This window comes from Falco rusticolus, chromosome 19 (genome assembly GCF_015220075.1).
Source record: "Falco rusticolus isolate bFalRus1 chromosome 19, bFalRus1.pri, whole genome shotgun sequence".
In the NCBI taxonomy this organism is placed as follows: Eukaryota; Metazoa; Chordata; class Aves; order Falconiformes; family Falconidae; genus Falco; species Falco rusticolus.
In genome coordinates this window covers 311413-338897 of record NC_051205.1, presented here as the reverse complement: position 1 = coordinate 338897, position 27485 = coordinate 311413, and the positions used below count along the sequence as shown (strand labels likewise).

At 69.3% G+C, this 27485-nt stretch overlaps 5 protein-coding genes across 7 annotated transcripts; all 5 read left to right on the top strand.

Moving 5' to 3' along the window:
* Positions 1–492: 492 nt before the first annotated feature.
* On the top strand, positions 493–4993 carry LOC119159231 (V-type proton ATPase catalytic subunit A-like). Its single transcript, XM_037411882.1, has 14 exons — positions 493–583; positions 779–907; positions 1244–1458; positions 1560–1697; positions 1788–1939; positions 2525–2687; positions 2761–2869; positions 3088–3210; positions 3321–3435; positions 3511–3574; positions 3643–3846; positions 4439–4533; positions 4600–4771; positions 4842–4993. The coding sequence occupies exons 1-14, from the start codon at positions 502–504 to the stop codon at positions 4932–4934; spliced, it is 1854 nt and encodes a 617-aa protein (XP_037267779.1). The 5' UTR covers positions 493–501; the 3' UTR covers positions 4935–4993.
* LOC119140143 (collagen alpha-1(I) chain-like) lies at positions 4964–7817 on the top strand. Its single transcript, XM_037371223.1, has 4 exons — positions 4964–4998; positions 5690–5754; positions 6536–6934; positions 7707–7817. Exons 1-4 carry the CDS (start codon positions 4964–4966, stop codon positions 7799–7801), a joined length of 594 nt encoding a protein of 197 aa, XP_037227120.1. The 3' UTR covers positions 7802–7817.
* Positions 7818–7874: 57 nt separating this feature from the next.
* On the top strand, positions 7875–11026 carry LOC119159237 (lens fiber membrane intrinsic protein-like). Its single transcript, XM_037411894.1, has 4 exons — positions 7875–9448; positions 10160–10300; positions 10467–10601; positions 10768–11026. Exons 1-4 carry the CDS (start codon positions 8929–8931, stop codon positions 10833–10835), a joined length of 864 nt encoding a protein of 287 aa, XP_037267791.1. The 5' UTR covers positions 7875–8928; the 3' UTR covers positions 10836–11026.
* A 518-nt stretch (positions 11027–11544) lies between these two features.
* NECTIN4 (nectin cell adhesion molecule 4) lies at positions 11545–20502 on the top strand. The gene is made up of 9 exons (XM_037411846.1): positions 11545–11732; positions 14963–15316; positions 15963–16253; positions 16809–16923; positions 17566–17729; positions 18513–18660; positions 18741–18819; positions 19079–19168; positions 19434–20502. The coding sequence occupies exons 1-9, from the start codon at positions 11666–11668 to the stop codon at positions 19692–19694; spliced, it is 1569 nt and encodes a 522-aa protein (XP_037267743.1). The 5' UTR covers positions 11545–11665; the 3' UTR covers positions 19695–20502.
* Positions 20503–20822: 320 nt separating this feature from the next.
* Positions 20823–27088, top strand: ARHGAP30 (Rho GTPase activating protein 30). Of its 3 annotated transcripts, none has more exons than XM_037411822.1 (12): positions 20823–21109; positions 21577–21679; positions 22825–22969; positions 23062–23144; positions 23225–23332; positions 23420–23547; positions 23634–23787; positions 24002–24102; positions 24214–24291; positions 24538–25005; positions 25095–25297; positions 25600–27088. In XM_037411822.1, exons 1-12 carry the CDS (start codon positions 21001–21003, stop codon positions 27073–27075), a joined length of 3156 nt encoding a protein of 1051 aa, XP_037267719.1. In that variant the 5' UTR covers positions 20823–21000; the 3' UTR covers positions 27076–27088. The 3 variants fall into 3 exon arrangements, with proteins under 3 accessions (XP_037267719.1, XP_037267720.1, XP_037267721.1); XM_037411823.1 differs by having other exon boundaries at positions 21001–21109; positions 24544–25005; XM_037411824.1 differs by lacking the exon at positions 20823–21109 and having other exon boundaries at positions 21605–21679; positions 22829–22969.
* Positions 27089–27485: the final 397 nt, after the last annotated feature.

The window sequence follows — 27485 nt, the reverse complement described above, 5'->3', positions numbered from 1 at the left end:
GGGTGGGGGCCACCAGCCTGGCTTGGGTGGGGGCACCCCCTGGTCCCCCCGCCAGCAGCCATGGGATCGCAGCCAGTGCTGGAGCTGCTGCCACAGCCTCGTGCAGGGCTTCAGGGGAGGAGAAACACACACACACACACCCCCAGCGCCTGAAACTCTGCAGCAGGCTAGAACTGGGGTGATGGGTGTCACAGAGGGGGCACAACCTGAAAGGCAAGGACAGGGGATGCAGCAAGGAGGCAGGGACCCCAGCGCATGCAGCCAAGGGGGCGGCCCGGTGGTTGGCACCGGGGAGGGAGGGTGTCACTGTCACCCTGAGCGAGGCAGAGGTCGGTGTGTGCCGGTGCGTGCCGGCGTGTGGCACCTGGGGCGCGGTGGGGGATGGGAGGGGACGCGGGGTTGTTGACTGTACACAGCGTCACCCGCTGCCAGGCCTGGCCGGTTCCCCGCGGCTGCCGGCCCCATATAATGCGGGTGACACCGGGGCTGGCAGGAGATGCCATGGAGGGGGCCAGGGGACCACGGCTGGCGGAGGCCGAGCGGGAGAGTCTGCTGGGCTTCGTCCATGGAGTCTCGGGGCCCGGTACCGCTGCAGGGACAGGGGGACCCCAACAGCCGCCTTGTCCCCAAAGCAGGGCCTGGGGAGGGGACAGGGGACCTCCAAGGGCAGGCTGTGGAGGGGGGATTGAGGACCCCCGGGGCAGGCTGTGGGGAGGGGCCCAGGACCCCGGTGGGGAGGTTGGGGCCAGGTGGGGATGATGGTGACGTGTCCCCGCAGTGGTGACGGCCACCCGCATGGCGGGGGCGGCCATGTACGAGCTGGTGCGTGTGGGGCACGCGGAGCTGGTGGGGGAGATCATCCGGCTGGAGGGGGACATGGCCACGCTCCAGGTGTACGAGGAGACCTGTATCCTGCCAGCACTGCCTCCCCCGGCCCCGCCACCTCCTGTCCTCCCCTGGCCCTCCCATCCCCCTCCCCACCTACCCCTGGCCCTCTGGTCCCCCCGCCCTGTCCCTGCCATCGTCCCCTGTCACCTCCCTGGCCCCCCCAGCCCTCCTGGCCCTTCCCTGCCCCCCTACTCTGTCCTGTTCCCTCTGTCCCCTGCCATGTCCCATCCCCTCGCTGTCCCCTCCATTCCCTCGTCCCTCCATCCTGTCCTGGCCCCCCTGTCCCCTCCCTGTCCCCTCTGGTGCCCGTCTCTGTCCCTGCCTGGCTGGTGGCCTTTCCTGAGCGCGGGGGCAGCGGGGGTGCAGGTGGGGGACCCGGTGCTGCGCACAGGGAAGCCGCTCTCGGTGGAGCTGGGGCCCGGCATCCTGGGCTCCATCTTCGACGGGATCCAGCGCCCGCTGCGGGACATCGCCCAGCTCACCCGCAGCATCTACATCCCGCGGGGCACCAGCGTCCCCGCGCTGCCGCGCCACCTCTCCTGGGACTTCGTCCCCAGCAAGGACATCCGGGTGCGTGTCCCCACGTGCATCCCAGGGATGCAGGGACACCCCTTCTCCCAGCACCGCCGCTGGGATCCCGCATCCTCATGGCCACCCTCGCCCCACACCAGGTTGGGAGCCACATCACCGGCGGTGACATCTACGGGACGGTGGCTGAGAACTCACTCATCCAGCACAAGATCATGGTGCCACCGCGCAGCCGGGGCACCGTCACCTACATCGCGCCCCCCGGGCACTACGGGGTCTCGGTAAGGTGGGTGGTGGGTGCCATGTGGTGGGTGTCGGGGTGGTGGGTGTCCCCTGTCACCGCTGCCTGTCCTGTCCCTTGTGTCCCGCAGGATGTGGTGCTGGAGCTGGACTTCCAGGGCAGCGCGGAGAGGCTGAGCATGCTACAGGTCTGGCCTGTCAGACAGACCCGGCCCGTGGCCGAGAAGCTGCCAGCAAATCACCCACTGCTGACGGGCCAGCGGGTGCTGGACGCCCTCTTCCCGTAGGCACCGGGACACGGGCAGGAGTGGGGGGCAGGAGTGGGGGACAGAGACAGGGACAAGGATGGGGACAGGGACAGGGACGGAGATAGAGCTGGAGGTGGGAACTGGGGACAGGGAGAGGGGATGGGGACAGGGATGGGGACGGAGATAGAGCTGGAGGGGGGAACTGGGGACAGGGAGGGGGACAGGGACAGGGTTGGGGACAGGGGTAGGGATGGAGGTAGAGCTGGAGATGGGGACTGGGACAGGGAGGGGGACACGGGATGGTGATGTGGGACAGGGATGGAAGTGGGGATGGGGCTGGAGATGAGAATAAGGGACAAGGATGGGGGACTGGCACAGGGCTAGGAACACAGGTGGGGTTGGGGCTGGGGACAGGGGTGGGGACAGCCCTGCTGTGGAAAAAGGGGATGGGGGGGACACTGGTGCAGTCACACTCACTGCAGACAGTCCTCAGGAGGGACAGAGACAGGGATGGGGACGGGGGTCCCTCCTGCCTCCATGGGGATGTAGTGGGCAGGGGGAGGGACCGTCCCCCTCCACAGCTGTCGCTCTCAGCTGTCCCCACGCGTCCCCATCCCCAGGTGCGTGCAGGGTGGCACTACGGCCATCCCGGGTGCCTTTGGCTGTGGCAAAACCGTCATCTCCCAGTCCCTGTCCAAGTACTCCAACAGCGACGTCATCGTCTACGTGGGCTGCGGCGAGCGCGGCAACGAGATGTCTGAGGTCCTGCGGGACTTCCCCGAGGTGGGGACGGGTGGCACAGTGCTGGGGTGACACGGGGCCAGTGGCTGGGTGGTGATGGCGGTGTCGCCCCCAGCTCACCATGGAGGTGGACGGGAGGACAGAGACCATCATGAAGCGCACGACGCTGGTGGCCAACACCTCCAACATGCCGGTGGCTGCCCGTGAAGCCTCTATCTACACCGGTGAGCCGGGGACCACCATGGCAAGGGGGTTGGTGGCACGTGTGAGCGTGCACGGGCACGTGTGAGTGTGCACGGGCTTGTGTGAGCGTGCACACATGTGCACGCGTGCCGCGAGGCTGCTCGTGTACCTGGCCACGTGGCACAGGTGGGCACGCGCAGGCAGCCACGAGCTCACCGGGGTGCACGGCGAGCGTGCGAGCCATGTGCTGCCGGCGCAGGCATCACGCTTTCCGAGTATTTCCGCGACATGGGCTACCACGTCAGCATGATGGCCGACTCCACGTCCCGCTGGGCCGAGGCGCTGCGTGAGATCTCGGGGCGCTTGGCTGAGATGCCGGCGGGTGAGCTCCAGTGCCAGGGTGCGGCGGGAGGAACCCCTCGCCCCTCTCCCAGCCCTGAGGCCACGGTGAGGGGCTCTGCTCCCCCCCCGGTGATGCCACGCTTCCCACAGACAGCGGCTACCCGGCGTACCTGGGCGCCCGTCTGGCCTCCTTCTACGAGCGCGCGGGGCGAGCGCGGTGCCTGGGGTCCCCGGCCCGCCAGGGCAGTGTCAGCATCATTGGCGCGTGAGTGCGGGGGGCTGGCAGGGGGGACCCCCGCCTAGGCACCCCACTGAGCCCCCCGCTCGCTGTCCCCTGCAGCGTGTCCCCGCCAGGAGGGGACTTCTCAGACCCTGTCACCTCGGCCACGCTGAGCATCGTGCAGGTGACTGGTGCACACTGGGGTTCCCCCCATCCCAGCGCGGCCCCCCCTGACCCCCCGTGTCCCCCCAGGTGTTCTGGGGGCTGGACAAGAAGCTGGCGCAGCGCAAGCACTTCCCCTCCGTCAACTGGCTGATCAGCTACAGCCGGTACCTGCGGGCGCTGGAGCCCCACTACGAGGGGCTGCACCCCGAGTTCCCTGCCCTGCGCCGCCGCGCCAGGGAGATCCTGCAGGAGGAGGAGGAGCTGGCCGAGATCGTCCAGCTGGTCGGCAAGGTGGGACGCGGTGTCCCAGGGTGGGGACAGGCTGGGATGTGGGATGGGGATATGGGATTGGGACAGGGGACAGGGATGGGGGATATGGGATAAGATTGGATGGAGCTATGGGATGGAGATGGAGTGGAGATACGGGACAGGCGTGGGATGGGGATGTGGGACGGAGGTGGGATGGGGATATGGGATGTGGGATGGAGATGGGATGGGGATATGGGATGTGGGATGGAGATATGGGATGGAGATGGGATGGGGATATGGGATGTGGGATGGAGATATGGGATGGAGATGGGATGAGGATATGGGATGGAGGATAGGCGATGAGGATGGGATGAGATGGGGTATGGGATATGGGATGGAGGATTTGGGATGGAATTGTAGGGACAGGGATGGGGATATGGGACGGGGATGTGATGTGATGGGTGTGGGATGGGGGATATGGCTGGAATTCTGTTGGGGGTGGAGATGAGGATGGGGATACGGGATGGGAGGGGGTAGGGACATAATGGATAGGCATGGGGAAGTGGATGGGGATATGGGATATGGAATGGGATGGGAATGGGGATAGGAACACCCCGGACCCGCCCCCCTGCAGGCGTCCCTCGCTGAGGCTGACAAGGTGACGCTGGAGGTGGCCAAGCTCCTCAAGGATGACTTCCTCCAGCAGAACGGCTACTCCTCCTACGACAGGTACCACCAGCCCCCCAGCCCCAAAGCCCCAGCCCTGACCCTCCCTGACCCCCACTCACCCCCCAGGTTCTGCCCCTTCTACAAGACCGTGGGGATGCTGCACAACATGGTCACCTTCTATGAGCTGGCACGGCATGCTGTGGAGGCCACCGCGCCGGGCGAGCGCCGCGTCACCTGGGCCACCATCCGCGAGAGCCTGGGGGACATCCTCTACAAGCTGAGCGCCATGAAGTTCAAGGTGGGTGTCAGGGGGGGGCTGTGACCCCCGGTGGTGGTGGGTGATGCCACCGCGTGCCACATGTCCCCAGGACCCCGTGAAGGATGGAGAAGCCAACATCACGGCAGCCTTCGCCCAGCTCAATGAGGAGATGCAGACGGCTTTCCGCAACCTGGAGGACTGAGGCGGGGGCAGGAAAGGTGGGGGTGCGGGATGGGGGGATCCCCCTGGGACCCCCCAGCCACCCAGTAAAGGGCCTGAGGCATTGCTCATTCTCCAGGTGTGGTTTCCCTGTGGTGAATGGGAGCATCGGGTGTCCCCCTGTCCCCCCCCACCTGCCGGGTGCTGGCACCAGATCCTTGCCGGGGGGGGCCCGGGGGGGGGGGGGGGGGGCGGCTTTTCCTGCTCCAGCCTGGGAAGGACAGAGGAGGAAAGCCGAGGCGGTTGAGGGGGGCAGCACCTTTGGGCCCTGGGGGGATTTTTGGGGGGGTTGGCACGATGGTTTGGGGGTTCAGCTGCCCCCTGGCAAGGAGCCACCTTTCCCCCGGCTGAGACCTGGGGGATTTGGTGCATGTGTGGGGCACTCTGGGTGGGCAGTGGTGGGACTTGGGGGTGACGGTGATCCCCCCAGGCCAGAACTGCTGTGACAAGGGGGGGACACAACACAGGGACTCGGGGAGGGGAGGATGCACAGTGGGTGCATTTGGGGGCCACCGAGGCAGATATCGGGACGGTGCCGTCCGCCACGTGGCAGGATTGGTCCCTCTTGGGGCAGTAGGGGGGTCCCTATTTGTGTCCCCCCGCCGGAGCTGGCAGAGTCTCTCCGGGTTCGCCCCACGCCCCGGGGGGGTCCTGTGTCGTGTGTCGTCCCCCCCCCCCGGTGCCGCCCTCGTCCGCCTCCTCCTCTGCCCCGTCCCGCCCCCGCCCCCCCCGCCGGAGCCGCCGCCCCGAGATGTGGGTCCTGCTGCTGCCCCTGGGGCTGGGCTCGGCCCTGCTGCCCCCCGGTGGGTCCCGCTCGGAGGGTCCGGGGGTGCTGGGGGGGCCCGAGGGGGCTGGAGGGGCCGGGGTCCGGGAGGCGCAGGCGGGCCGGGACGTGCCGGGGGTCCGGAGGGGTGCCGGGGGATGCCGGGGGGTGTTGGGGGGTCCGGGGTGTGCCGGGGGTCCGGAGGCGTGGGCGGGCCGGGAGGTGCCGGGAGTCCAGGGTGTGCCGGGGGTCCGGGGGGTGCCGAGGGGTGTCGGGGCACCGGCAGCAGCGGGGGGCTGCGGGAGACGGCGGGGCCGGGGGCCGGGGGAAGAGATGGCCCCGTCCCGGTCCCGGTCCCTTCCCACGCCCGTGTCCCCGTCCCCGTCCCGGTCCCTTCCCACGCCCGTGTCCCCCTCCCGGTCCCGGTCCCTTCCCACGCCCGTGTCCCCGTCCCCGTCCCGGTCCCTTTCCACGCCCGTATCCCTGTCCCGGTCCCTTCCCACGCCCGTGTCCCCGTCCCCGTCCCGGTCCCTTTCCACGCCTGTGTCCCTGTCCCGGTCCCTTCCCACGCCCGTGTCCCCGTCCCGGTCCCGGTCCCGGTCCCTTCCCACGCCCGTGTCCCCGTCCCGGTCCCTGTCTCGGTCCCTTCCGCGAGCCGTGGCGGTAACGGCCCCGGGGGTCCCACAGCGGCGAGTCCCCGGCCCCCGCAGCAGGGTCCCCACGGCCACGGGACGGTGGCGGTCCTCGGGTCCCCCCTCTGGCCGCACCACGGGCGGGTGCCGGTGCCACTGACACACACCCCCCCCCCTCCTTGTCCCCAGGCCCCCCGGCGCCGCCCCCCCGCCGCGGGGACACCCCCGAGGGCTGCCGGCCGTGCCGCAGCCCCCACCGGGGCCGGGCGCAGGCCAACGGCACGCTGGGCGCCGCCGTCACCCTGGGGTGCCCGGTGGCAGGAGCCCCCCTGGGCCGGCTGCTGGCCACGCACTGGCGCTTCGAGGGGGCGCCCGGGGGGGCCGGGGCCGCCGTCTGCAGCCGCCCCCGCGGCCGCCCCCGCTGCGACCCCCGGTACGGCGGGCGCGCCGAGCTGCCGGCGGCCGGGGGGGGCGCGGGGGGGCTGGTGCTGCGGCGCCTGCGGGACGGGGACGCCGGGACCTACAGCTGCCTGCTGGTGGGCGAGCGGGACTGCGCCTGCGGCGAGGTGGAGCTGCGGCTGGGCGGCGGTGAGCCCCTCACCCTGGCGTCGGGGCGGGGGGGGGCGCGGGGAGCCCCTCACCCTGGCGTCGGGGCGGGGGGGGACGGGGGGAGCCCCTCACCCTGGCGTCGGGGCGGGGGGGAGGGACGGAGGGAGCCCCTCACCCTGCCTTCAAGTAGAAGGGAACCCCTCACCCTGGCATTGGGGCGGGTGGGGGGCGTGGGGAGCCCCTCACCTCGGCCTTGGGGCGGGGGGAGCCCCTCACCCTGGCGGCGGGGTAGGGGGGCGGCGGGAGCCCCTCACCCTGCTGGGGGGACGGCGGGAACTCCTCACCCCGGTCTTAGGGCAGGGGGGAGCCCCTCACCCTGGCGTTGGGGATGGGGGGAGCCCCTCACCCTGGCGTCGGGGCGGGGGGGAGGGACGGAGGGAGCCCCTCACCCTGCCTTCAAGTAGGAGGGAACCCCTCACCCTGGCGTCGGGGCAAGAGGGGGGCGCGAGGAGCCCCTCACCTCGGCCTTGGGGCGGGGGGAGCCCCTCACCCTGCTGGGGGGACGGCGGGAACTCCTCACCCCGGTCTTAGGGCAGGGGGGAGCCCCTCACCCTGGCATTGGGGATGGGGGGAGCCCCTCACCCTGCCCTTGGGGTGGGGGGGACAGTGGGAGCCCCTCATTCCGCTCTCAGGGCAGCGGGAGCCCCTTGCTCTGGTGTTGGGGATGGCGGGAGCCCCTCACCCACCCGCGGGGTGGTGGGAGCCCCTCACCCTGGTGTCAGCCCAGTGGCAACCCCCCCCCTTTCCACAGGTGCCCGCTGCAGCCCCTCCTGCTCCGGGTCCCCCCCCCTCAGCGACTTTGGCCTCAGCCTCCTCCTGCTGCTGCCGCTGGCCCACAGCCTGTGAGCCGGGGAGCGCGTGTGCCTGTGCACACGTGTGCGCACGTGTGTGTGTGCCTGTGAGCCTGTGAGTGTGCATGTGAGCGTGCGGGGGTGGGTGAGGCTGCGGGGGTTGCGCGCACAGGCACAGGCGTGAGTGTGTGTGTGCACACGCATGTGCGCAGGGACGTGCATCTGTGTGTGCATGGGGTGTGTGTGCAAAGGGTGTGCACATGTGTGCAGGGGTGTGCACACACATGTGGGGGGGGTGCTGAGGGTTTGTGCCTCAGCGCGTGCACAGGGACGCTGTGTGCAGCACATGTGCCCCCCTGTGTGTGCCACCCAGATGGTGGCACCAGCGGACAGCCCCAGCTGGCACCTCCTTCGCCACCCCCCAGGCCTCACACTCCCCGTGTCTCCAGTGGCCCTGTCCCCAGTGTCCCCAGTGCCCCTGCCCTGGTGTCCCCAGTGTCTCCCATGTCCACAGTGTCCTTCTCCCTGGTTTTCCCCCCCAACCCCAGTGTCCCCCATGTCCCCAGTGTCCCCATCCCTGGTCTCCCCAGTGTCTGCCATGTTCCCGATGTCCCCCATGTCTTTAGTGTCCTGTCCCCAGTGTCCCTGTCCCCTATCTCCCCAGTGTCCCCAGTGTCCTGTCCCCAGCACAGCCAGTGCTGCCCATGGTGTCCCCTGGCTGCTGGAGGGGACCCAGGGTGGGACCCCAGCTGTGCCTCTTGCCCCCCCGTGGTGCCACCCCGGGGGCTGACGCTGGCGGGGACAAACTTCTGCTGTGTCAGCACCTGGGTGGCAGCAGCACCCAGAGCTTTCCCCGCATTGTGTCCCCAACAATGGCAGTGCCACGTGCACCCGCGGCCTTGAACCCCCCCCCCCCCCCAGAGGCCCCTGTCCCCACCCCAGAGGGACAGAGGGACAGGAGGCCATGGGACACCCAGCTGGCGGGTGCTGAAGGCAGGTGAGTGGCCAGGGGTGGGTGCCGGGGAGGGGGGGTGTATGTCCCCAGTGTCCCCACCCACCTTCCAGAGGTGCCACCCCTGGGTGTCCCCTGGAGAAGCCACCCGTGTCCCCCAAGGTGCCACCCCACGAGTGCTCTGATGTCCCCAGAGGTGCCATCCCCGGCTCCCCCCACATCCCCCAGAGATGTCCCCATGGGTGTCCCTTGCATCGCCTCGTGCTGCCGCCTCCGGGTCCCTTCATGTCCCCATGGGTGTCCCCTGCATCCCCTGGTGCTGCCACCCTCAGGTCCCCCCACACTCCCCAGACATGTCCCCATGGGTGTCCCCTGGTGCTGCCACCCCCAGGTTTCCCCATGTCTCCCACAGATGTCCCCACAATTGTCCCCTGTGCCCCCTGGTGCTGCCACCCCCAGGTCCCCCCACCTCCCCCAGACATATCCCCATGATTGTCCCCTGCGTCCCCCGGTGCTGCCACCCCCGGGTCCCCCCCCCCGAGGTGGCAGCAGTCCCCACAGCCCCTCCCCGGCACAGGGGGATGCCGGCGGGCGGGGGGCTGCTGTGTGGGGCCAGCGGTCTGGCCCTACTCCTGGCCGCCACCGCCACCCACTTCTGGCTGCAGCGCCGGGCGCCCGGTGGCACCGCCAGCCTCGGGCTGTGGCGCACCTGCCTCGGGGGGCACTGCCGCCCCCACCCCAGCACCCCAGGTAGGCACCGGCTGGGGTGAGCTGTGCCCGGTCTCTGTGGGGTGGGATGGGGGGGCATCAGTGCGCTGAGCGGTGCCCGGTCTCTGTGGGGTGGGATGGGGGGGCATCAGTGTGCTGAGCGGTGCCCGGTCTCTGTGGGGTGGGATGGGGGGGGCATCAGTGCGCTGAGCGGTGCCCGGTCTCTGTGGGGTGGGATGGGGGGGCATCAGTGTGCTGAGCGGTGCCCGGTCTCTGTGGGGTGGGATGGGGGGGCATCAGTGCGCTGAGCGGTGCCCGGTCTGTGTGGGGTGGGATGGGGGGGCATCAGTGCGCTGAGCTGTGCCCAGTCTCTGTGGGGTGGGATGGGGGGGCATCAGTGCGCTGTGCCCAGTCTCTGTGGGGTGGGATGGGGGGGCATCAGTGCGCTGAGCGGTGCCCGGTCTCTGTGGGGTGGGATGGGGGGGCATCAGTGTGCTGAGCGGTGCCCGGTCTGTGTGGGGTGGGATGGGGGGGCATCAGTGCGCTGAGCGGTGCCTGGTCTCTGTGGGGTGGGAGGAGGGGGAGGCATCGCTGCGCTGTGCCCAGTCTGTGTGGGGTGGGATGGGGGGGGGGGGATCACTGTGCTGAGCTGTGCCCGGACTCTGCGGGCAGGGTGTGGGGCAGTGTCCTGGGCATGCACTCGCCCAGGGTCCTCTGTCCCCCCAAGTGTCCCCAACACCGGTGTCCCCCCAGCCTTATGGGAAGCCACGCGGGTGCTGATGCTGCTCTCGGTGCTCGCCGCCGCTGCCGGCCTCGCCTTGGGGCTCTCTGTTGTGGCCAGTGGTGCCCGGCGGGCGCGTGCCCGGGGGGCCGGTGTCACCCTGCTCCTGGCTGGTAAGTGGGGACAGGCTGGGGGGCAGCGGGTTGGGGCACACGAGCCTCGGGGACTGTCCCCAGGGGAGTAACCGGTGCGCTGAGCTGTGCCCGGTCTCTTCCTGCCCGGCTGGGGCCTCGCAGGCTGGGCTGGCCCGTGCCACCGACCCGTCCCCTCTGCCCGCAGGTCTGCTGGCACTGCTGGGGCTGGCGGTGTACACGGCCGGCACGCTGAGCCTCCTGGGGCCGACCCGTGCCACCTGGCGCTTCTCCTGGTCCTACATCCTGGGCTGGGTCGCAGTCGTCCTCACCGGCTCAGCAGGTACTGGTGCCCGCCAGGCCTGGCCACCGCTGCGCTGAGCTGTGCCCGGTCTCTGCAGGGCTGGGCCGGGCCTGGCCACACACCACGGGCACCCACGGGTGGGGGGCAGCAGGGAGGGCCCCCAGGCCCACACTGAGCTGCCCCACAGCCTTCTCTCTCCCCCCAGGGCTTTTCCACCTCTGTGCTGCTGCCAAGGACCCGTCTCCAGAGAGCTCCGAAGCGGCGGGTGCCTGAGGGCACCTGGGGGGGCCCCGCTGCCACCCCCCCTCCTCCCCGCAGGAGCCGGGTCGGGGCACGCCGGGGTGCGGGGCACTGCTGTGCTGAGTTGTGTCGGGTCTCTGCAGGGCTGAGCTCCCCCTGCTCTCCTGCCCCCACCCGTTTTGTCCCCTTTACTACCCCCTGAATCCTGCTGTGCCAATAAACTGCCATGCTCCCCCTCGCGGGATGCCCTGTGGGATTTGGGGACCCCAGATTTTTCGGGGGGGGGGGGGGTGGGTCGGTGCCAGCTCCCAGCTGCCTCCAGCTCAGGGTTTGGGGGGAAACAGGAATGCTTGTGGGGTCTCATCCTGGGGGGGGGTGTGTGTGTGTCAGAGTAGGAGGGGTCTAGGGGTTAATGGGAGACCGCGAGGGGCATGAGGGTGACGGGGAGGCACGGGGGCGGGGGATGGCCGTCACCGGGAGCCACCCGGGAGCCGCTGCCCGACGCGGGGCGGGGGGTGTGCCCCACCGCTGACATCGCCACTTTAAGGCCGCGCCCTCGGCCCCGCCCCTGCCCCGACCTGCCGGACCGGTCCGCCCCGCCCGGCCCCGCCCCGCCCGCCCCCGGCCCCGCCCCGCCCCGTGTTGGCTCGGAGCGGTGCAACACCGGCCCCTCCGCCGCGCTCGGCCCGGAGCCGCCCGGTTCGGCCCGGTTCGGCCCGGAGCGGCCCGGTGCAGCCCGGCAAAGTTCTGCCCGGTCCGGCCCGGTGCAGCCCGGTTCCGCCCGGTCCGGCCCGGTTCCGCCCGGTTCGGCACGGATGGTGCTGGCCGGGGGCCGAGCAGCGCCGTGACCCGCAGGTGTCCGCATGGCCCCCCGCGGGATGCGGCCCGGGACGCCCTTCCTCCTCCTCTTCCTTCTCCTCCTCGCTACCGGTAAGGCACGGCCGGCACCGGGCAGGGGCCGGGCGGACCGGGGCGGGGGGGAGCAGGACCGCGGGGTGGGGAACCGGCCCCAGCTGCTCCGGGCTGGGGGGGGTGGGAGGGGCGGGGGCGGCCGGGGGCACCGGCAGTCCCGGGGCGGGGGGAGCGGGCAGGGCCGCGGGAAGCGGGGCGCACACGCGTGTGCACTGGTGGAGCGGGGGGAGTGTGTGCGTGTGTGTGTGCGCACACGCGTGTGTGTGTGTGCGCACACGCGTGTGTGTGTGTGCGCACACGCGTGTGTGCGTGTGTGTGTGCGCGCACACGCGTGTGTGCGTGTGTGTGTGTGTGCGCACACGCGTGTGTGCGTGTGTGTGTGTGTGCGCACACGCGTGTGTGTACGTGTGTGCTTTCGCGTGTGCACCTGTGGCTCCGCGCACCTGTGTCTGCGCGCCCGTGTGCGCGTCCGTGTGCCCGGCCGGGGTCGCGCCGTGCCGGGGGTTGCGCCGTGGGCGCCGCACACGCGTGTGCGTGCACCCTTGTGCGTGTCCGTGTGCGCGCACCTCTACGTCCGCGTGCCCCCCCCCACGGGGAAGCTAGGCGGGGGACCCTTCTGGGTACACGCGACACGCACACACGACACCGTGGGAACTCGGTACAGCCCACTGGGGACAGTGCGGGGACACCGGGCTGCCTGGGGGGGTCCGCGCTCCCTCCCACGCTTTGGGGGGTGGGCTAGCACCCCCCCACCGAGCTGTGCCGCGCTGGGTGCCGCACCCAAGGGGGCGGGGGGGGGGGGGGGGTGTCAGCTGCCGGCCTCACCCCCGGTGCCGTGCCTCAGTTTCCCCAGTGGTGCAGGAGCCGTGGGAACGGGCTGGGTGACGTCACCGCAGGGGGTGCTGCCCCCTCCCCCCACCTCGGGGGGGTCGGGGGCACGGAGCAGCATCGTGCCCATCGCTGGGTGTCAGGCTTATGGGCCCCCCGGGTGTGTGTGCGTGCACACGCGTGTGCACTGCGCGTGGGGCAAGGACGCGCGTGTGACCCCTTTGCGGGGGGGTGTGTGTGTGTGTGTCCGTGAATGCGCGTGTCCTGGGGGGGCTGCACACGCGCGCGTGCGTTCACGAGGGGCACAAGCGTGCACACGCGTGTGTGTCTGTGTGTGCGTCTGTGTGTGCGCACAGCCGCAGGTGCCAAGGGGCAACGCGGGGCCGCGCACACGCGTGGGCGTGTAGCCCCCGGGACCCCCGCCCCCCGGGACCCCCGCCTCCCCGATGCTGATCCCGCGGGCGCGAGCCCGGCCGGGGCGTGGGGGCCACGGGATCCGGTTGAGCCGGTTCCCGGCTCCGTTCCCACGCGCTCGGCCCGGTTGGGCGGGGACGCCCCGCGGCGGGGGCCACCCGCCAGCCCCGACGGCAACGGCCCCCACCCCGCCGGGACCCCCGGCCCCCCGTCGCCACGCAGGGGGAAACTGAGGCAGGGCAGGAGCAGCGCGGCTGTGACTCACGGGCCGGGCAGCGCCGCAATTATTTAATTAATCCGGCGACTAATCGGGAGGGGGGAGTGGGGTGGTGGTATGTAATTAGGCCGGGCACGGCGGGGGGCTCGGTGGGGAGGCCCCGGGGCCGGCGGGGGCGGGAGCCCTCCGCAAGCCGCGGCAGCGCCCGGCATCCGCGCCAGCCGGTTGTTCTGGCCGCGCCGGCCCAGCCGCTTCCCCCGGCGTCGCCGAGCGGCTGGGTGGGCCCCAGCCCCGCCCCGACACCCGCCACCTTGCACGCGCGGCCAGCACACGGGAGCGCGCCCGGGAACGTGTGAGCGCGTCAGAGCGAGCATGAGCTGCCCTGAGTGTGTCTGCGTGTGTGCAAGTGTGCACAAGTGTGCCCGAGCACAGGTGAGTGTGGGGTGCATGTGCCTGCCTGTGGGTGCCTGAGTGAGTGTAAGAGCATGCACAAGCGTGTGTGGATGTTAGCGTGTGTGTGCGAGCATGCACAAGTGCACACGTATGTCTGCAAGTGTGTCTGTGCCCGTGTGAGCGTGCCCAAGTGTGTGTGAGCGTGTCTCTGCTGGCACAAGGATGCCCCGTCATACATGAGCATGTTTAAGCATGCCTGAGCGTGCAGGAGTGTGCACAACTGTGTCCAGGGATGTGCAAGTGTGCTCAAGCATGATGGGCATGCGTGAGCACACCCAAGCATGCATGGGTGCTTATGGGCACACGAGTGTGTGTGAGCATGTCCAAGCACACATGAATGCATCCAAAGGTGTACACGCATGCATAAGAGTGTACGAGTGTGCTTTGGCAGGCAGGAGCGTGCTCAAGTGTGCATGAGCATGCCTGTAAATGTGCAAGCTTGCCTAAGCAGACATGAGCACATGTGAGCATGCCCAAGTGTGCCAGAGTGTGTCCAGGTGTGTGTGAGCACGCATAAATGTGCTGAAGCGTGTGTGAGCTCATCCAGGTGTGCATGAGTGTGCGGAAGCTTGCCTGAGTGTGCATGAGCATGCGCAAGCACACCCAAGTGCACCCCGGTGTGCATCAGCATGTATATGAGAATGTCAGAGCACACAAGTGCGCACGAGTGTGCAGGTGCACCCAAGCTTATATGAGCGTGCCCAAGCGTATGCGACTGTACCTGAGTGTGTGAGTGTACTCAGGCATGCAGGCACAAGCGTCCCCAAGTGTATGTGAGAGCACCTGGAGAAACACACGGACATGTGGAAGCACAAGGGTACGCGTGCCGGAGTGTGCGCAAGTGTGCCCAAGCATGCCTGTGTGCATGTCAGTCCACCCAAGTGTGTGCAAGCGCAAGCGTGCGTAAGTGGGGTTAAGGGTACCCAAACTTGTGTGAGTGTGCCTGAAGAAACGTGTGGATATGTGCAAGCACAAGCATGTTCTGAGTGTGCCAAAGTGTGCACAAGCATCCCCAAGCATGGCTGGATGTATACGAGTGCACTCAAGCACATGTGAGTGTGTGCAAGCACAAGTGTGTGCAAGCCTGCCCAAGTGTGGACGTGTGCAAGCACAAGCGTGCTGGAGTGTTCCTGCATGGGTGTCGGTGCCAGCACAGGTGTGCACAAGCGTGCCTGAGTGTTCCTGCACGGATGTGAGTGCAAGCGTGTGCCCAAGTGTTCCTGCGTGGATGTGAGTGCCAGCACAAGTGTGCGCCAGCACGAGTGTGCCCGGGGAGCGCGCGGCGGCGGCACAAGTGTGCCGAGCGAGCGCACGGTGCCAACCTGGGTGCCCGCAGGCTGCCGCTCCGGGGTGGTGGAGGTGGAGCGCAGCGTGACGGCGGTGCTGGGCCAGGACGTGGTGCTGCCGTGCCGGTACCGGGCGCAGGAGCAGGAGCAGGTGGTGCAGGTGACCTGGCTGAAGCGGGGCCCGACGGGGGAGGGCGCCGAGGTGGCCGTGCTCAACCAGCAGCACGGGGAGCACGTGCTGGAGCCCTACGCTGGGCGGGTGCTGCGGCGGGCGGGCGGCGCGCTGGAGGACGGTGCCATCATCCTGAGGAACGCTGTGCAGGGGGACGAGGGCGATTACGAGTGTCACCTCATCACCTTCCCCCTGGGCAACTTTGAGGGGCGGCTCACCCTCAAGGTGCTGGGTGAGTGCCCGGGGAGGGGGTGGTGGGCAAGGGGCAGCAGGCATGGGGCGGGGGGTGATGAGGATGGGATGATGGTTGTAGGGCAGCAGACAAATGGTGATGGGCACGGGTGGTGGGCACGGGTGGTGGGCAAGGGGCAGCAGGCACAGGGTGATGGGTGGTGGGGAGTGGGCAGTGGGGTGGCGGGCAAGGGGTGGTTGGTATGGGTGCTGGGCATGGGGTGGTGTGCAATGGGCAGCAGGCACAGGGTGATGGGTGGTGGGCAAGGGGTGGGTGGCATGGGTGATGGGTGCAGGGTGGTGGGCATGGGGCGATGGGCTGGTGGGCAAGGGGAGCTGGGTATGGGGCGGTGGGCAATGGGCACAGGGTGGTGGGCAAGGGGCAGCAGGCATGGGACGGTGGGTGGTGGGCATGGGGTGATGGGGCAGTGGGCAAGCAGTGTTCGGCACGGGGTGGTGGGTGATGGGCGTGGGGCAGCGGGGTGGCGGTACAGAGCGGTGGGGTGATGGCTGTGGGGCGGTGAGCAATGCCTGACGGGCACGGCGGGTCTGCAGTACCAGGCGCCCATCGGCTGTGCTGGGGACGGGGTTTCGGGCCAGTGGCTCTGGTGTCACCAGTGCGGGTCTGACGCCGGTGCCGCCTGCAGTGCCTCCGCTGCCCATCCTGAACCCGGGGCCACCACTGGAGGAGGGGCAGGGCCGGACGCTGGCGGCCTCATGCACGGCGGAGGGCAACCCAGTGCCATCGGTGCGCTGGGAGACGGAGGTGCGGGGCACCAACGCCACGCGCCGCTCGGCGCACGCCCGCTCCGCCTCCGTCACCAGCGAGTTCTTCCTGGTGCCTGGGCGCAGCATGAATGGCAAGAGCCTGACCTGCGTGGTGGCCCACCCCGGGCTGCGCCACGAGAAGAGGATCACCCACCTCCTCAGCGTCGCCTGTGCGGCACCGGGGCACGGGGGGTGTCGAGGGATGCGGGGGGGCATTGGGGACATGGAGGGCACTGGGGACATGGGCAGCGTTAAAAGATGTGGAGGACATGGGGGATGCAGTGGGCGTTGGGGACATGATGGGTGTGGGGGGCATTGAGGGAAATGGGGGACGCGGGGAGAGGCGAAGGATGTGGGCGTGTTGGGGACATGGAGAGCGTGCGGAAGGTTGGGGGACACAGGGCATTGGGGACAATGGGCATGGGGGACATTGAGGGATGTGGAAGACATGGGGGGCGTTGGAGACATGGAGATCATGGGGGGCACCGGGGACACTGGGGACAGGGAGGGCTTTGAAGGTCACAATGGGCCTCGGGGAGGTGGAGGGTGTTGGGGACATGAAGAGCATGGGGAGTGGGGACTGTGGGTGGCGTGGGGACATGGAGGGCAGTGGGGCACATTGCATGGAGGACTTTAGGGACATTGGGGAGATGAAAGGCCCAGGGAGCGCGCTGAGGCCATGGGAGCTGTCCCTGCTTGTCCCCTCACTGTCCCCTTGTCCCCAGACCTGTCGGACGCCTCTGTGCTGGGGCACACGGAGGAGTGGCAGGAGGGCATGGAGGGGGCCACGCTGACCTGCCTGGGGGATGGCAACCCCCCGCCCGCCTACAACTGGACACGGTGAGGCCACCAGCCCTGCTGTCCCTCCTATGCACTTGGTGTCCCTGCCGTGTCCCCGTGTGCCTCTATCCCTGCCAGGCATCCAGAGCATGTTCGTGTCCCTCCTGTGTCCCCTGCCCATGTCCCTGCCGCATGCCCTGCCCGTGTCCCTGCTGTGTCCCCCCTGCCCATGCTGGTGTGTCCCCTGCCACATCCCCTGCCTGTGCCTATGTCCTTGCCATGTCCCATGTCCCTGCTGTGTCTCCCCTGCCCACGCTAGTGTCCCCTGCCATGTTCCCTGCCTGTGCCTGTGTCCCTGCCATGTTCCCTGCCTGTGCCCCTGTCCTGGTCACATCCCATGTCCCTGCTGTGTCCCCCCTGCCTGTGCTCATGTCCCTGCCATGTTGCCCCGTGTCCCTGCCGTGCCCGTGTCCCTGCCGTGCCCCCCCCCGCCACGTCCCCACCCGTGTCCCTGCCCAGGCGTGCCTGTGCCGAGGGCCGCGGCGGCGGCGAGCGCGGCAGGTGGTGCCATGCCCGGGCAGGCCCTGCCAGGGCCGGGGCAGGGCGTCAGCCGTGGGAACTGGCAGCCCCGGCTTTGATGGCGGCGGCGCTGCTGCCGCCCGCCCGGGCATGCCGGGGGCTGATGGTGCTGTCGTGCCGCAGGCTGAACGCCCCGCTGCCCGCCGGCGTGCGGGTGAAGGGGGACACCCTCGTCTTCCAGCGGCCCCTCGCTGCCGCTGACGCTGGGGATTACGTCTGCCGCGTCTCCAACCGTGTGGCCACCAAGGAGGCGCGAGCCAACGTCAGCATCAAGAGCAGGGTGGCAGGTGGGCACCTGGGGGGCGCCGGGGTGGGTGCACTGGTGGCGGGTGGGCATTGGGGTGGGGGTCCCAGGGTGGTGCCGGTGGGAGCCTGGGGGGTGGGGGGTGCCGTTTGGTGCAGCTTGCGCCAATCTGTCTGTCCATCCCAGGGCTCTCTTCCACCTGCCTGCCCTTCCTGCCACCCGCTTGTCCGTCTGTCCCCCCCCAGGTTCTTCCTACACCCATCCATTCACCTGTCCTTCCCCAGGTGCTCCTCTGCCTCTTCACCCATTTGTCCATCTGTCTGCCTGCCCATCCATCCTTCTGTCTGTTCTCTTGGCTGTCCAGCCGTGCACCCACCCCACCCACTCTGCCCACCCAACTCTCCCTCCATTTCTTCATCCATCCACCCATCTGCCCACCTGTCTGTCCATCCATCCATCCCTCCTCCCCCTTTCGTGTCTCATTCTCCATTTGTTCGTCCGCTGTGTGCCCGTCCATACACTCATCTGTCCCCTCAGCCACCCGTCTGTCTACTCATCGGTCTACTCATCCACCCACCCATTTACTCATCTGTCTACTCATCCATCCATGTACCCATCCATCTGCCCATCCATCCCTCTGGCACCTCTGTCCATCCATCTTTCCACCCATTGTTCATCTAACCACCCATCCACCCATGGACCCATCCGTCCATCCACATACTCATGCATTTACCCACCCATCCACATACTCCTATTTCCGTCTATCCACCCCCCATCTTCTTGTCCCCCCCCACCATGCCTTCCCACCCCACGGGTGTCCCCGCAGACAACGAGGTGCGCAGGGTGGACCTGGTCTCAGCCTCGGTGGTGGTGGTGGGCGTCATCGCCGCTGTCCTGCTCTGCGTCCTCGTCGTTGTCGTTGTTGTCATGACCCTCTACCACAAGCGCAAGACCAAGCGCATCTCCGAGAAGTAGTAAGAGGCAGGGAGAGGGGCAGGGGGTGGGGGGGGACATGGGGGACCTGTGCTGAGCGTGTCCCTCACTGTGTCCCCAGCGAGGAGGAGCTGACGCTCACCCGGGAGAATTCCATCCGCCGCCTGCACTCCAGCCACAGCACCGACACACGCACCCAGGTGGGGTGCCCAAGGGAGGGGGTCTTGGGGTGTCCTGGGTGGTGGGGTGCCCGGGGTGGTGGGCAGTGGGGTGCCCAAGGTGGTAGGTCTTGGCGTGCCCTGGGTGTTGGGGTGCCTGGGGTGAAGGATGCTGGAATGCCCCAGGTGCCGGGTGTTGGGGTGCCCTGGGTGCTGGGTGTAGGGGTGTTGCAGGAGGACCGGGGAGTGGGAGGCATGGGGGCCCGGCTGTGGGGGGCTGGGTCTCATGGGGCTGTTTCAGCTGGAGGAGACGCTGCAGCTGCGTGCGGAGAGCCGGCAAGGCAGCCTGCGTGGGGACAGCCTGCGCGGCACCAGCATCTGCTCCGCCATGGTGAGTGCCACAGGGGGGTGGGGGTCCAGCTCAGCCCCACACCCAGCCCAGGGCTGTGGCTCCCGGAGTGTCCCCTCCACTGCTGGCATGCTCCCGACACACCCCTGTGCTGGGTGTGTGAAGCCCTCCCGCCTGCAGGCACCTTTGCGTGCCCGTGCGCTGAGCCCTCGTGCACCTCCCTATGCCCCACGGCAGCGCTCCGTCCCCATGAGGGTCCCTGGGGGGTTCGTCCGTCCGCAGTGACGCCTGTCCCTTGTCCCTGCAGAGCGAAGAGCCCGAAGGGCGCAGCTACTCGACGCTCTCGACAGTGCGGGAGATCGAGACGCAGACAGAGGTGCCGGCAGCACCGCTGCTGCCCACCCTGGCAGGGAAGGAGCCGAAGGAGGAGGAGGAGGATGGTGGCGGCAGTGGCGGGGACGACCCCATCAAGCAGGCCATGACCCACTTTGTGCAGGAGAACGGGATGCTGCAGGCCAAGCCCACCACCAATGGCATCTACATCAATGGCCGCGGGCACCTGGTGTGAGCCGGGCAGGGCCGGGGGGGACACCCAAGGGACCCCCGTTCCCCCCTGTGGCTCCCCCGGCTCTGCCTGCCCACCGGGCTGGCTCCGGTCCCCGAGCGTCACCCTGCTGCTGGCACGGGGTCAGGGACATGCACCGTGCCCCAGGACAGGGCTCCGGTCCCCGAGCGTCACCCTGCTGCTGGCACGGGGTCGGGGATATGCATCGTGCCCCAGGATGGCTCCAGTCCCCGAGCGTCGCCCTGCTGCTGGCACAGGGTTGGGGACATGCACGTGTCACCTTGCTGCTGACGTGGGATTAGGGACATGCACCGTGCCCCAGGGCGGGGCTCCAGTCCCCAGGTGTCACCCTGCTGCTGGCACAAAAGTGGGGACGTTCACTGGTGGCTGGCCAGAGGAGGTGACGGCAGCATCCAGGACCCACGGGTGTGGGGACACCCCAAGGACAGGAGAGGGGCAGGAGCCCCCCGGCTGGGATCGTTCGGACTCTGGGTCGGCTCCTTCCTGCGCGGTGCTGGGGACACGCGGCTGTCCCCGGCTCAGGATGTGGTTTGCCGGTGGCACTTGGGACGCTTGTGTCCCCTCTCCCCACCCCCCGGCCCTGAAAAAAACCCCAAACCCCCATCGTTGTCCCCCACGCTGCTGAGGGGACCCCCCCTGGGGCCGGGGCCCCCAGGCGTGGGGCTGGCAGTGGGGGTCCCCGGGGGTGCTGCAACCGATGTGTACATACCTGTATAGGACAGGGGGCCCCCCCACCCCCCCGCTGCTGCCTGGCCGCGCTTGTAAATAAACCCCCGCGCGGGACCCTGGGGCCCTGTGTCAAGTGCGTCTGGTCTCAGCTGGTGCACGCTGCAGGCACGCGCGTGTGCAAGGACAGCCACACCTGGGCACTCCACACATGTACGCGGCGGGCGCGTGGGTGAGCCATGTGCGAGTGCCCGCACAAGCGTGTCAACGTGCGCACAGCCTCATGTGAGCGTGCCTGAGCAAGCGCACACGAGCGTGCCCCGGCTCGCACAAGCGTGCGGAAGCGCACACGAGCGTGCCCCAGCTTGCACAAGCGTGCGGAAGCGCGCAGGAGCGTGCCGCCTGCGCCCTGCCCTGCGGTTTCGACGCGCCGAGGAGCAGGAAGCGGCCTCGAAGGCGGCCACCGCCTTCCTGCTGCCGCTGGCGGACGCCCCAGGCCTCGAGGCTGTGCCGGGGCCCCCCGGGCTGCCGCGCTCCCCCCCGGGGGCTGCTTCCGTGGGCCTTGGGGTGCTCGGGCCATGGGCAGGGCCTGACCCCGCTGCCGGGGGTCCGCGCCGCCTCCATGTCGCTGGCGCTGAAGGCCCGGCAGAAGGCGAGGCGCAAGGGCGGCACCAAGGAGCGGGTCTTCGGCTGCGACCTCCTGGAGCATCTCCAGCAGTCAGGGCAGGACGGTAAGCGCCCACCGCCCGCGCCCCGCCGCCCGCTGAGCCCCCCAGCCAGGGGTCGTGCCCGTGGCTGCCAGAAGGCGGGAGGGTGCCCAGCGGTGCCGCAGGGAAAGGACCGGGGTGACTCACCCCACAGAGTTGCATCACCAGCCGTTGAGCAAGCGCTGCAGCCGGGGCGCCCGGCGAGGCCCCTCCGAGATCTGGGGGGTCCTGGTGTCTCCGCACAGCTCCAATCTGGGAGCCCCACTGCGACCCCGAGGGGACAGAGGGGTGGCCACAGCCCTGGGGACTCAGTGGCTCCAGTCTGCCGGGATGTGCCTGGTGTGGGGACCGGCCACCCCAGGGAGACCCCGTCACCAGGTCCCTGGGGGGTGGGTGGCCCTGCTCTACTCTGACGCCCTCGACTCCCGACAGGAGTGGAGCTGGGGCTGGGGGGAGGTGGGCGGTGGCGGACCTGGGGTCCCATCCTGCAGTGCCCCAGGTGCTGAGGAGCTGCACCAAGTTCGTGGAGCAGCATGGGGTGGTGGACGGCATCTACCGCCTCTCGGGCGTCTCCTCCAACATCCAGCGGCTGCGGTGAGCGCGGTGGGGCGGGGATGGGAGGGGGCTGGACGGGATGGAGATGGGAGCAGGTGGGATGGGGATGGAAACCAGACAGGATCAAACAGGAGGGAGATGGCTGGAAGAGAGGGATGGGATGGAGATGGGAGCAGACAGGGTGGAGGTGGATGCTGCTGGGACATGGGAAGGGAGGGAGGTGGGGAGGGGACAGAGCTGGGACCAGGTGGGATGGAGATTGGGAAGAGGACAGGAGGGAGGTGGGACCAGAAAGGGTGGAAATGAGGATGAGATGAGATGGGACCGGGATGGGCTGGACGTGAGATCGGTGGGATGGAGGCGGGACAGAGCCAGGGCGGGATGAGATGGGACCAGACAGGAACAGGACAGGAGGGCGATGGGGTGGGACAAGGCTGGGACCACGCAGGAGGGACAACTGGGACGGGGACCGGACCAGCCAGGCAACAGGGACAGGAGGGGGAGGATGGGCCACAGCCTGTGCAGAAGCCGACCCCGGCGCTGAGTCGGCTGGATCCAGCCCCCCGGCCCCTCGGGCGCTCCGCAGCCCCTTCCTTCCCCATCCTGCGCCCCCGCAGCTCCCAGCTCCATCCTGCCCTCGCCACTTCAGCCCTTCTTCCACTTGCTCCTTTTCTTCCTTTCCCCGCGCGCCCCCCCCCCCCCCATTTATTTTCTTTTTAATTCTTTCTTTCTTTTTGTCTTTCATTCTTTCCACATTTGGTTCAGGTGTTTTTCACTCCTTTGCTCTCTCGGTTCTTCCCTCGAGTGCTTCTTTCCTCCCCTTTTCCCATGTCCCCAAGAACCCCAGCACTGCCAGTGTCCCCAGGGTCTGCAACGTCCCCAACACCCCCACATCCCCGGTATCCTCGTACCCCCTGTGCTCCCCACCTCCTCGTGTCCCTGGCACCCGCAGCATCCCCCAGTCCCCAGCAGCAGGACCTGGCTGACGAGCCCACCCCTTGGGGCTGCGTCGGGTCCCACCACGGTCCTTGTGCATCCCCCCAGCCCTGTGGGGACCGGCCCAGACACCCTCCCCACCGCCACGGGGACACGTCCCAGCCCACCCTAGTGGAAATCCCCCAAGCAGGGCCGGGGAGGGATCCACGTAGCCGCCCCCCATGCCAAGCCGGCCACCTCGCTCGCAGGCAGGAGTTCGACAGCGACCGCTGCCCCGACCTGCAGAAGGACGTCTACCTGCAGGACATCCACTGCGTCAGCTCCCTCTGCAAGGCGTACTTCCGCGAGCTCCCCAACCCCCTCCTCACCTACCAGCTCTATGACAAATTTTCCGTGAGTGTCCCGCCCCTGCCCTGGTGCTGCTACCTGTCCCCAACCCCAGAAGGTGGCTGGCACTTGTCACCTCATCCTCGTCCCCCGGGCAGGACGCGGTGGCTATCCAGATGGAGGAGGCTCGCCTGGTGAAGATCAAGGAGGTGCTGAAGGAGCTGCCGGTGCCCCACTACAGGTAAGGGGGTGCGGGGGGGAACCCCAAAGCCAGTGTCCCCCGTGGGCACCACTGTCCCTGATGCACCCTGGTGCCCGCAGGACGCTGGAGTTCCTGATGAGGCACCTCCTGCACATGGCGTCCTACAGCAGCCAGACCAACATGCACGCCAGGAACCTGGCTATCGTCTGGGCGCCCAACCTGCTGCGGTGAGCGCTGGGGCACGGGGGGTGATGAGCATCCCCCCTTTCCTTGGGGGGAGCCTGAGAGAGACCCCCCTGGTGTCCCCGCGGCAGGTCAAAGGACATTGAGGCGACAGGGTTCAACGGCACGGCAGCGTTCATGGAGGTGCGGGTCCAGTCCATTGTGGTGGAGTTCATCCTCACCCACGTCGAGCAGCTCTTCGGGGACGCGCCTCTCCGTGGTATGTCCTGGCCTGGGCTGGGGGGACACACGTGGCAACGGGGGGCCCCCGGTGCGAGCCTAACGCCCTGTCCTGGTGGCCCGCAGGTGGCGAGTCCTCCCGGCGATCCCTGCTGCTAGGCGGGGGGGGGCCGGGGGATGGGCAGCCCCCACCGTACCATGTGCCGGCCGTGCTCAGCCAGGGCGATGGGCCCCCCCCGATCCGGCCCTACCACACCATCATTGAGCTCAGCGACCACAGGTGGGACCTGCCGCCACCCCCTCCCCAGGGACCCCACGGCGACCCCCACGGCCTGGGCGGTGCACGCGTGTTCTTACACACACAAGCGTGGGCACACGCTCTCTTGCACTTATGCCTGTAGGCGTGCACGAGCTCTTGCATGTGTCCAAAGGCACCGCGTGTGCTCCTTGCACGCACGTGTGCCCGCCGCCCCTGACACCCTGGGGTCCCACAGGAGGAAGGGGTCCCTCAAGGCCAAGAAGTGGAGGTCCATCTTCAACCTGGGCCGCTCCAGCCACGAGGCCAAGCGCAAGCTGGTGAAGACAGAGGAGAAAGGTGGGGACCCCCGGTGCATTCCCACCACAGGGGCCAGAGGGAAGGACCCCACGCTCAGGGGACGATGTGTCCCCAAACCCAAACTCCCCTTCTCCTGTCCCCCACCCTCAGATGACAAGTGCGGTAAAGTGAGCTTGCGGCCAGCCAAGAGCATGGACTCGCTCAGCTCCGTCCCCTTCGCCAGTGACGGTAAGAGGGGTGCGCGGCGGTGCTCCGTGGGAACTGTCCCTGTCCCCAAGGCGGGATCATCAGGACAGGCCTGGGGATGGAGGGGACACGGATGGGGACGGAGGGCACAGCACAGGGATGGAGAGGGCAGAGCGGGGATGGTCCCCCAGCTCAGCAGCTCCCATGGTGCTGACCAGCCAGGTCCCCGGTGTGGGGAGGTCTGGGGACAGGGGCCACCTCCATGCCCTGACTCTTCCTCCCCGCCAGGTGCAGATGACCCTCGGCTGAGCAAGAAGCGGTCAGTGAAGCAGCCGCTGCAGCGCCGGGAGAGCTTCGACACCTGCCCGTCGCCACGGGAGAGCTGCCCCGAGCTGGATGAGAGTCTGGAGGACCAGCTGAAGGGGAAGGAGGAGCAGTGGGGCCCTGAGTCGGAGGGTGAAAGCAGCACCAAGTCAGAGCCCACCACCCCCAAAGCCGGCCAGGCCTCACTGGTGGCCCCCGGCCGCTCACCCAAGACCACCCGCAGCCGTGCCGAGAAGTGTGCGGGGGTCCACATCTCTGGCCCCTTCTCCGTCACCGTCCCCTTCCACATCACCTCCAACCTCTCCCGCCTGACGCGGGGGCTGCCGTGCCCAGTGCTGGCCCAGGCGGCCGTGGGCAGAGAGCTGCCCGCCAGCCCCCCGCCGCCCCCCCGCTGCTCAGCTGGGGAGCCCGAGGCACCGGAGCACCACAGTGGTGAGAAGCAGCCCCTGGGAGCAGCCGCTGCGGGACCCCCGGGGCGCCGGGGGGACACTGGGCTCAGTCCCCTCTGTCTCCTTCCACAGGGGAGGAGAAGGCGGACGCAGAGGAGACCCGGCTCTCCCTGGAGCTGCGGGACTCCTTCGCCTTCCTGGACAGCCAGGAGACGTGGCTGGAGGGCGTCGGGGACATGGAGCCAGCGGCACGGTCCCTGCTGTCGGACACTGGCCCCGGGGACGGCTCGGGGTTCCCAGCCATAGAGGAGGGGATGGAGAGCGCGTTCATGAACGTGAGCCGACAGCGCCGTCGCCACGCTTTGGGGGCTGGGGGCAGGCAGAGGGTCACCCATCTGTCCCTGTCAGGGTGGGGACAGAGGGGGTGCAGTGGGGATGGAGGGGACAGGGCTGGGCTGGGGTATGGTGGGGAGGGGGTGGGGATGTGGGATATGGTGTTGGATGATGGGGAACAGGGTGGCAACACCCCCTCCCGCCCCAGCGTGGGATCTCGGGGCCATGCAGTGCTCCACACCCAGGTGGGGCTGGGGGGGGTCTCCGGCGTGGCCGTCACCATCCCGCCCATCCCCGTCCCCAGCCAGGGGAGCCCCCTGTGGAGCAGCCTGCCAGCTACCTCTCCATCGAGGAGTGCATGGATGAGGAGATGTTCTTCATGGCTCCCAGCGGCTCCGACGCCGAGGACCCTGCCGGGGATACTGACTCGGATGACATGTTCCTCAGCGCCCATGATGACCTCAGCCCGCTGGTGGTGTCACTGGAGCCCCTCGACCAGCTGCCAGGCGAGGGTACGGCCCCAGAGACCGCATCACCGCCCCAACCCGGTGCTGACAGCACCGTCGTGCCACAGGACAAGTCTCCAGCGCCGGGGCCGGCAGGGACATGCCCCGTGGAGGAGGATGCTCCGGGTGAGGGGGAGCACCCCGGGGACCCTGCTGGGGTGCCAGCAGAGGTGGGGGCACCAGGCACCGGGCAGCCCCCAGGGGAGGGGAGTGGAGGGGAGGGGGCTGCGGACAGTGGCTCCAGCCCCAGCAGAACTGACTCCAACACTGAAGCCAGCCCGGAGGAGGAGGCCGGAGGAGTTGGCAGCCATGTGGGAGCAGGGCTGGTTCCCGACACATCGGCTGGGGAAGTCGAAGAGGATGGAGCTGGCTCTGGTCCCCCCACCTCAGAGGAGCCTGAGGAGGACAAACCCCAGCTTTTTCCGGCGTCCCCTCCAACCTCCTCCCTAGAGGAGCCCCCCGAGGAGCCAGAGCAGCCCCCATGCCCGGGGCCTGTCCCTGAGGCTCTCCCACTGCCTGCAGCCAGCGCGGCAGGGACCAGTGCCACCCCGGGGGGCAGCCCCAGGTCCCCCTCGCTCTCCGCCTCGGCCCCGGAGCTGTGCGGCACCCCCCCTGAGGGCCCACAGCTGAGCCAGGCCGAGCCCCCCGGGGGGCTGGGGCACGCTGAGCCCGCGGCTGTGCTGCGCCGCGACGGCAGCGCCCCGGTGCGCCTGGCTGCCCGCACGGTCAGGGTGCAGCAGGCCCGCTCCGTGCCCGTCGTGCCACCCAAGCCGCAGTTTGCCAAGGTCCCCCCTGCCCTGCAGCCCTGCGCGCCCCTGACCGATGGCGCAGCCCTGGCCACGGCGGGGGATGCAGCCCCCCTGCCCCAGCGGCTCCCCAGCCCCACGGCGCCGGAGGGGTCCCCCCAGCAGCCCGGGGCTGGCAAAGCAGCGGCGGGGGCAAGGAGAGCAGGCTGGCGGGGGGGCGGCAGCATCTCATTTGACGCGGCGGTGGCCATGGCTGCCGAGCAGCAGCTCGCCCAGGCGCCGGTGAGGAGGATCCAGACCTACGGCGGGGGGGAGCTGGTGCCTGCCGCCCCCAAGGCCCTGCCCTTCCACCAGGCCCCCCTGAGGCCACGGCTCCTGCGGCCCCTCAGCTGCATGGCGGCCCCTGAGGGCGAGGCGCCAGGGAGGAGCCGGCTGGGCCTGGCCCGGCCGGCAGCGCAGGTGGAGGGGGCGGCGCTGTCGCAGCTGCAACAGCCGGTGGGCACTGAGGGGGCAGCGGGTGAGCGCTGAGCTCTGGGGAAGGGCGGCGGGTAGGCGTCCGTGCTCCTGCCGGGGAGGGGGGCACGGGGTTAATAAAGGCAACGATGGGCTTCGTGTACTGCTGTGACCTCCTTCAATGCAACATGGCAGCGCCCAGAGCGAGCCCGGGCAGGGCGGGGGGTTCCTTCCCCCGAGGCGGCGGCGAGCCGGGCCGCTTTTGGCGAGCGGGGTGTGAGGAGCGGGGCGCGATGCCCGCCCCCAAAATGGCGCTGCCCTCATCCAAGATGGCGCCGGGCAGAAGCGCCGCGCTTCGCCGTCTAAGATGGCGCCCGCGAGGCCGGCACGCACTGAGATGGCGCCGGCGGGGAGGGGCGGGGAGGCCGTGCCCGGCGCCAAGATGGCGGCGGCGGCGGCGCACTGCGCTACGCGGCGCCCCTGCC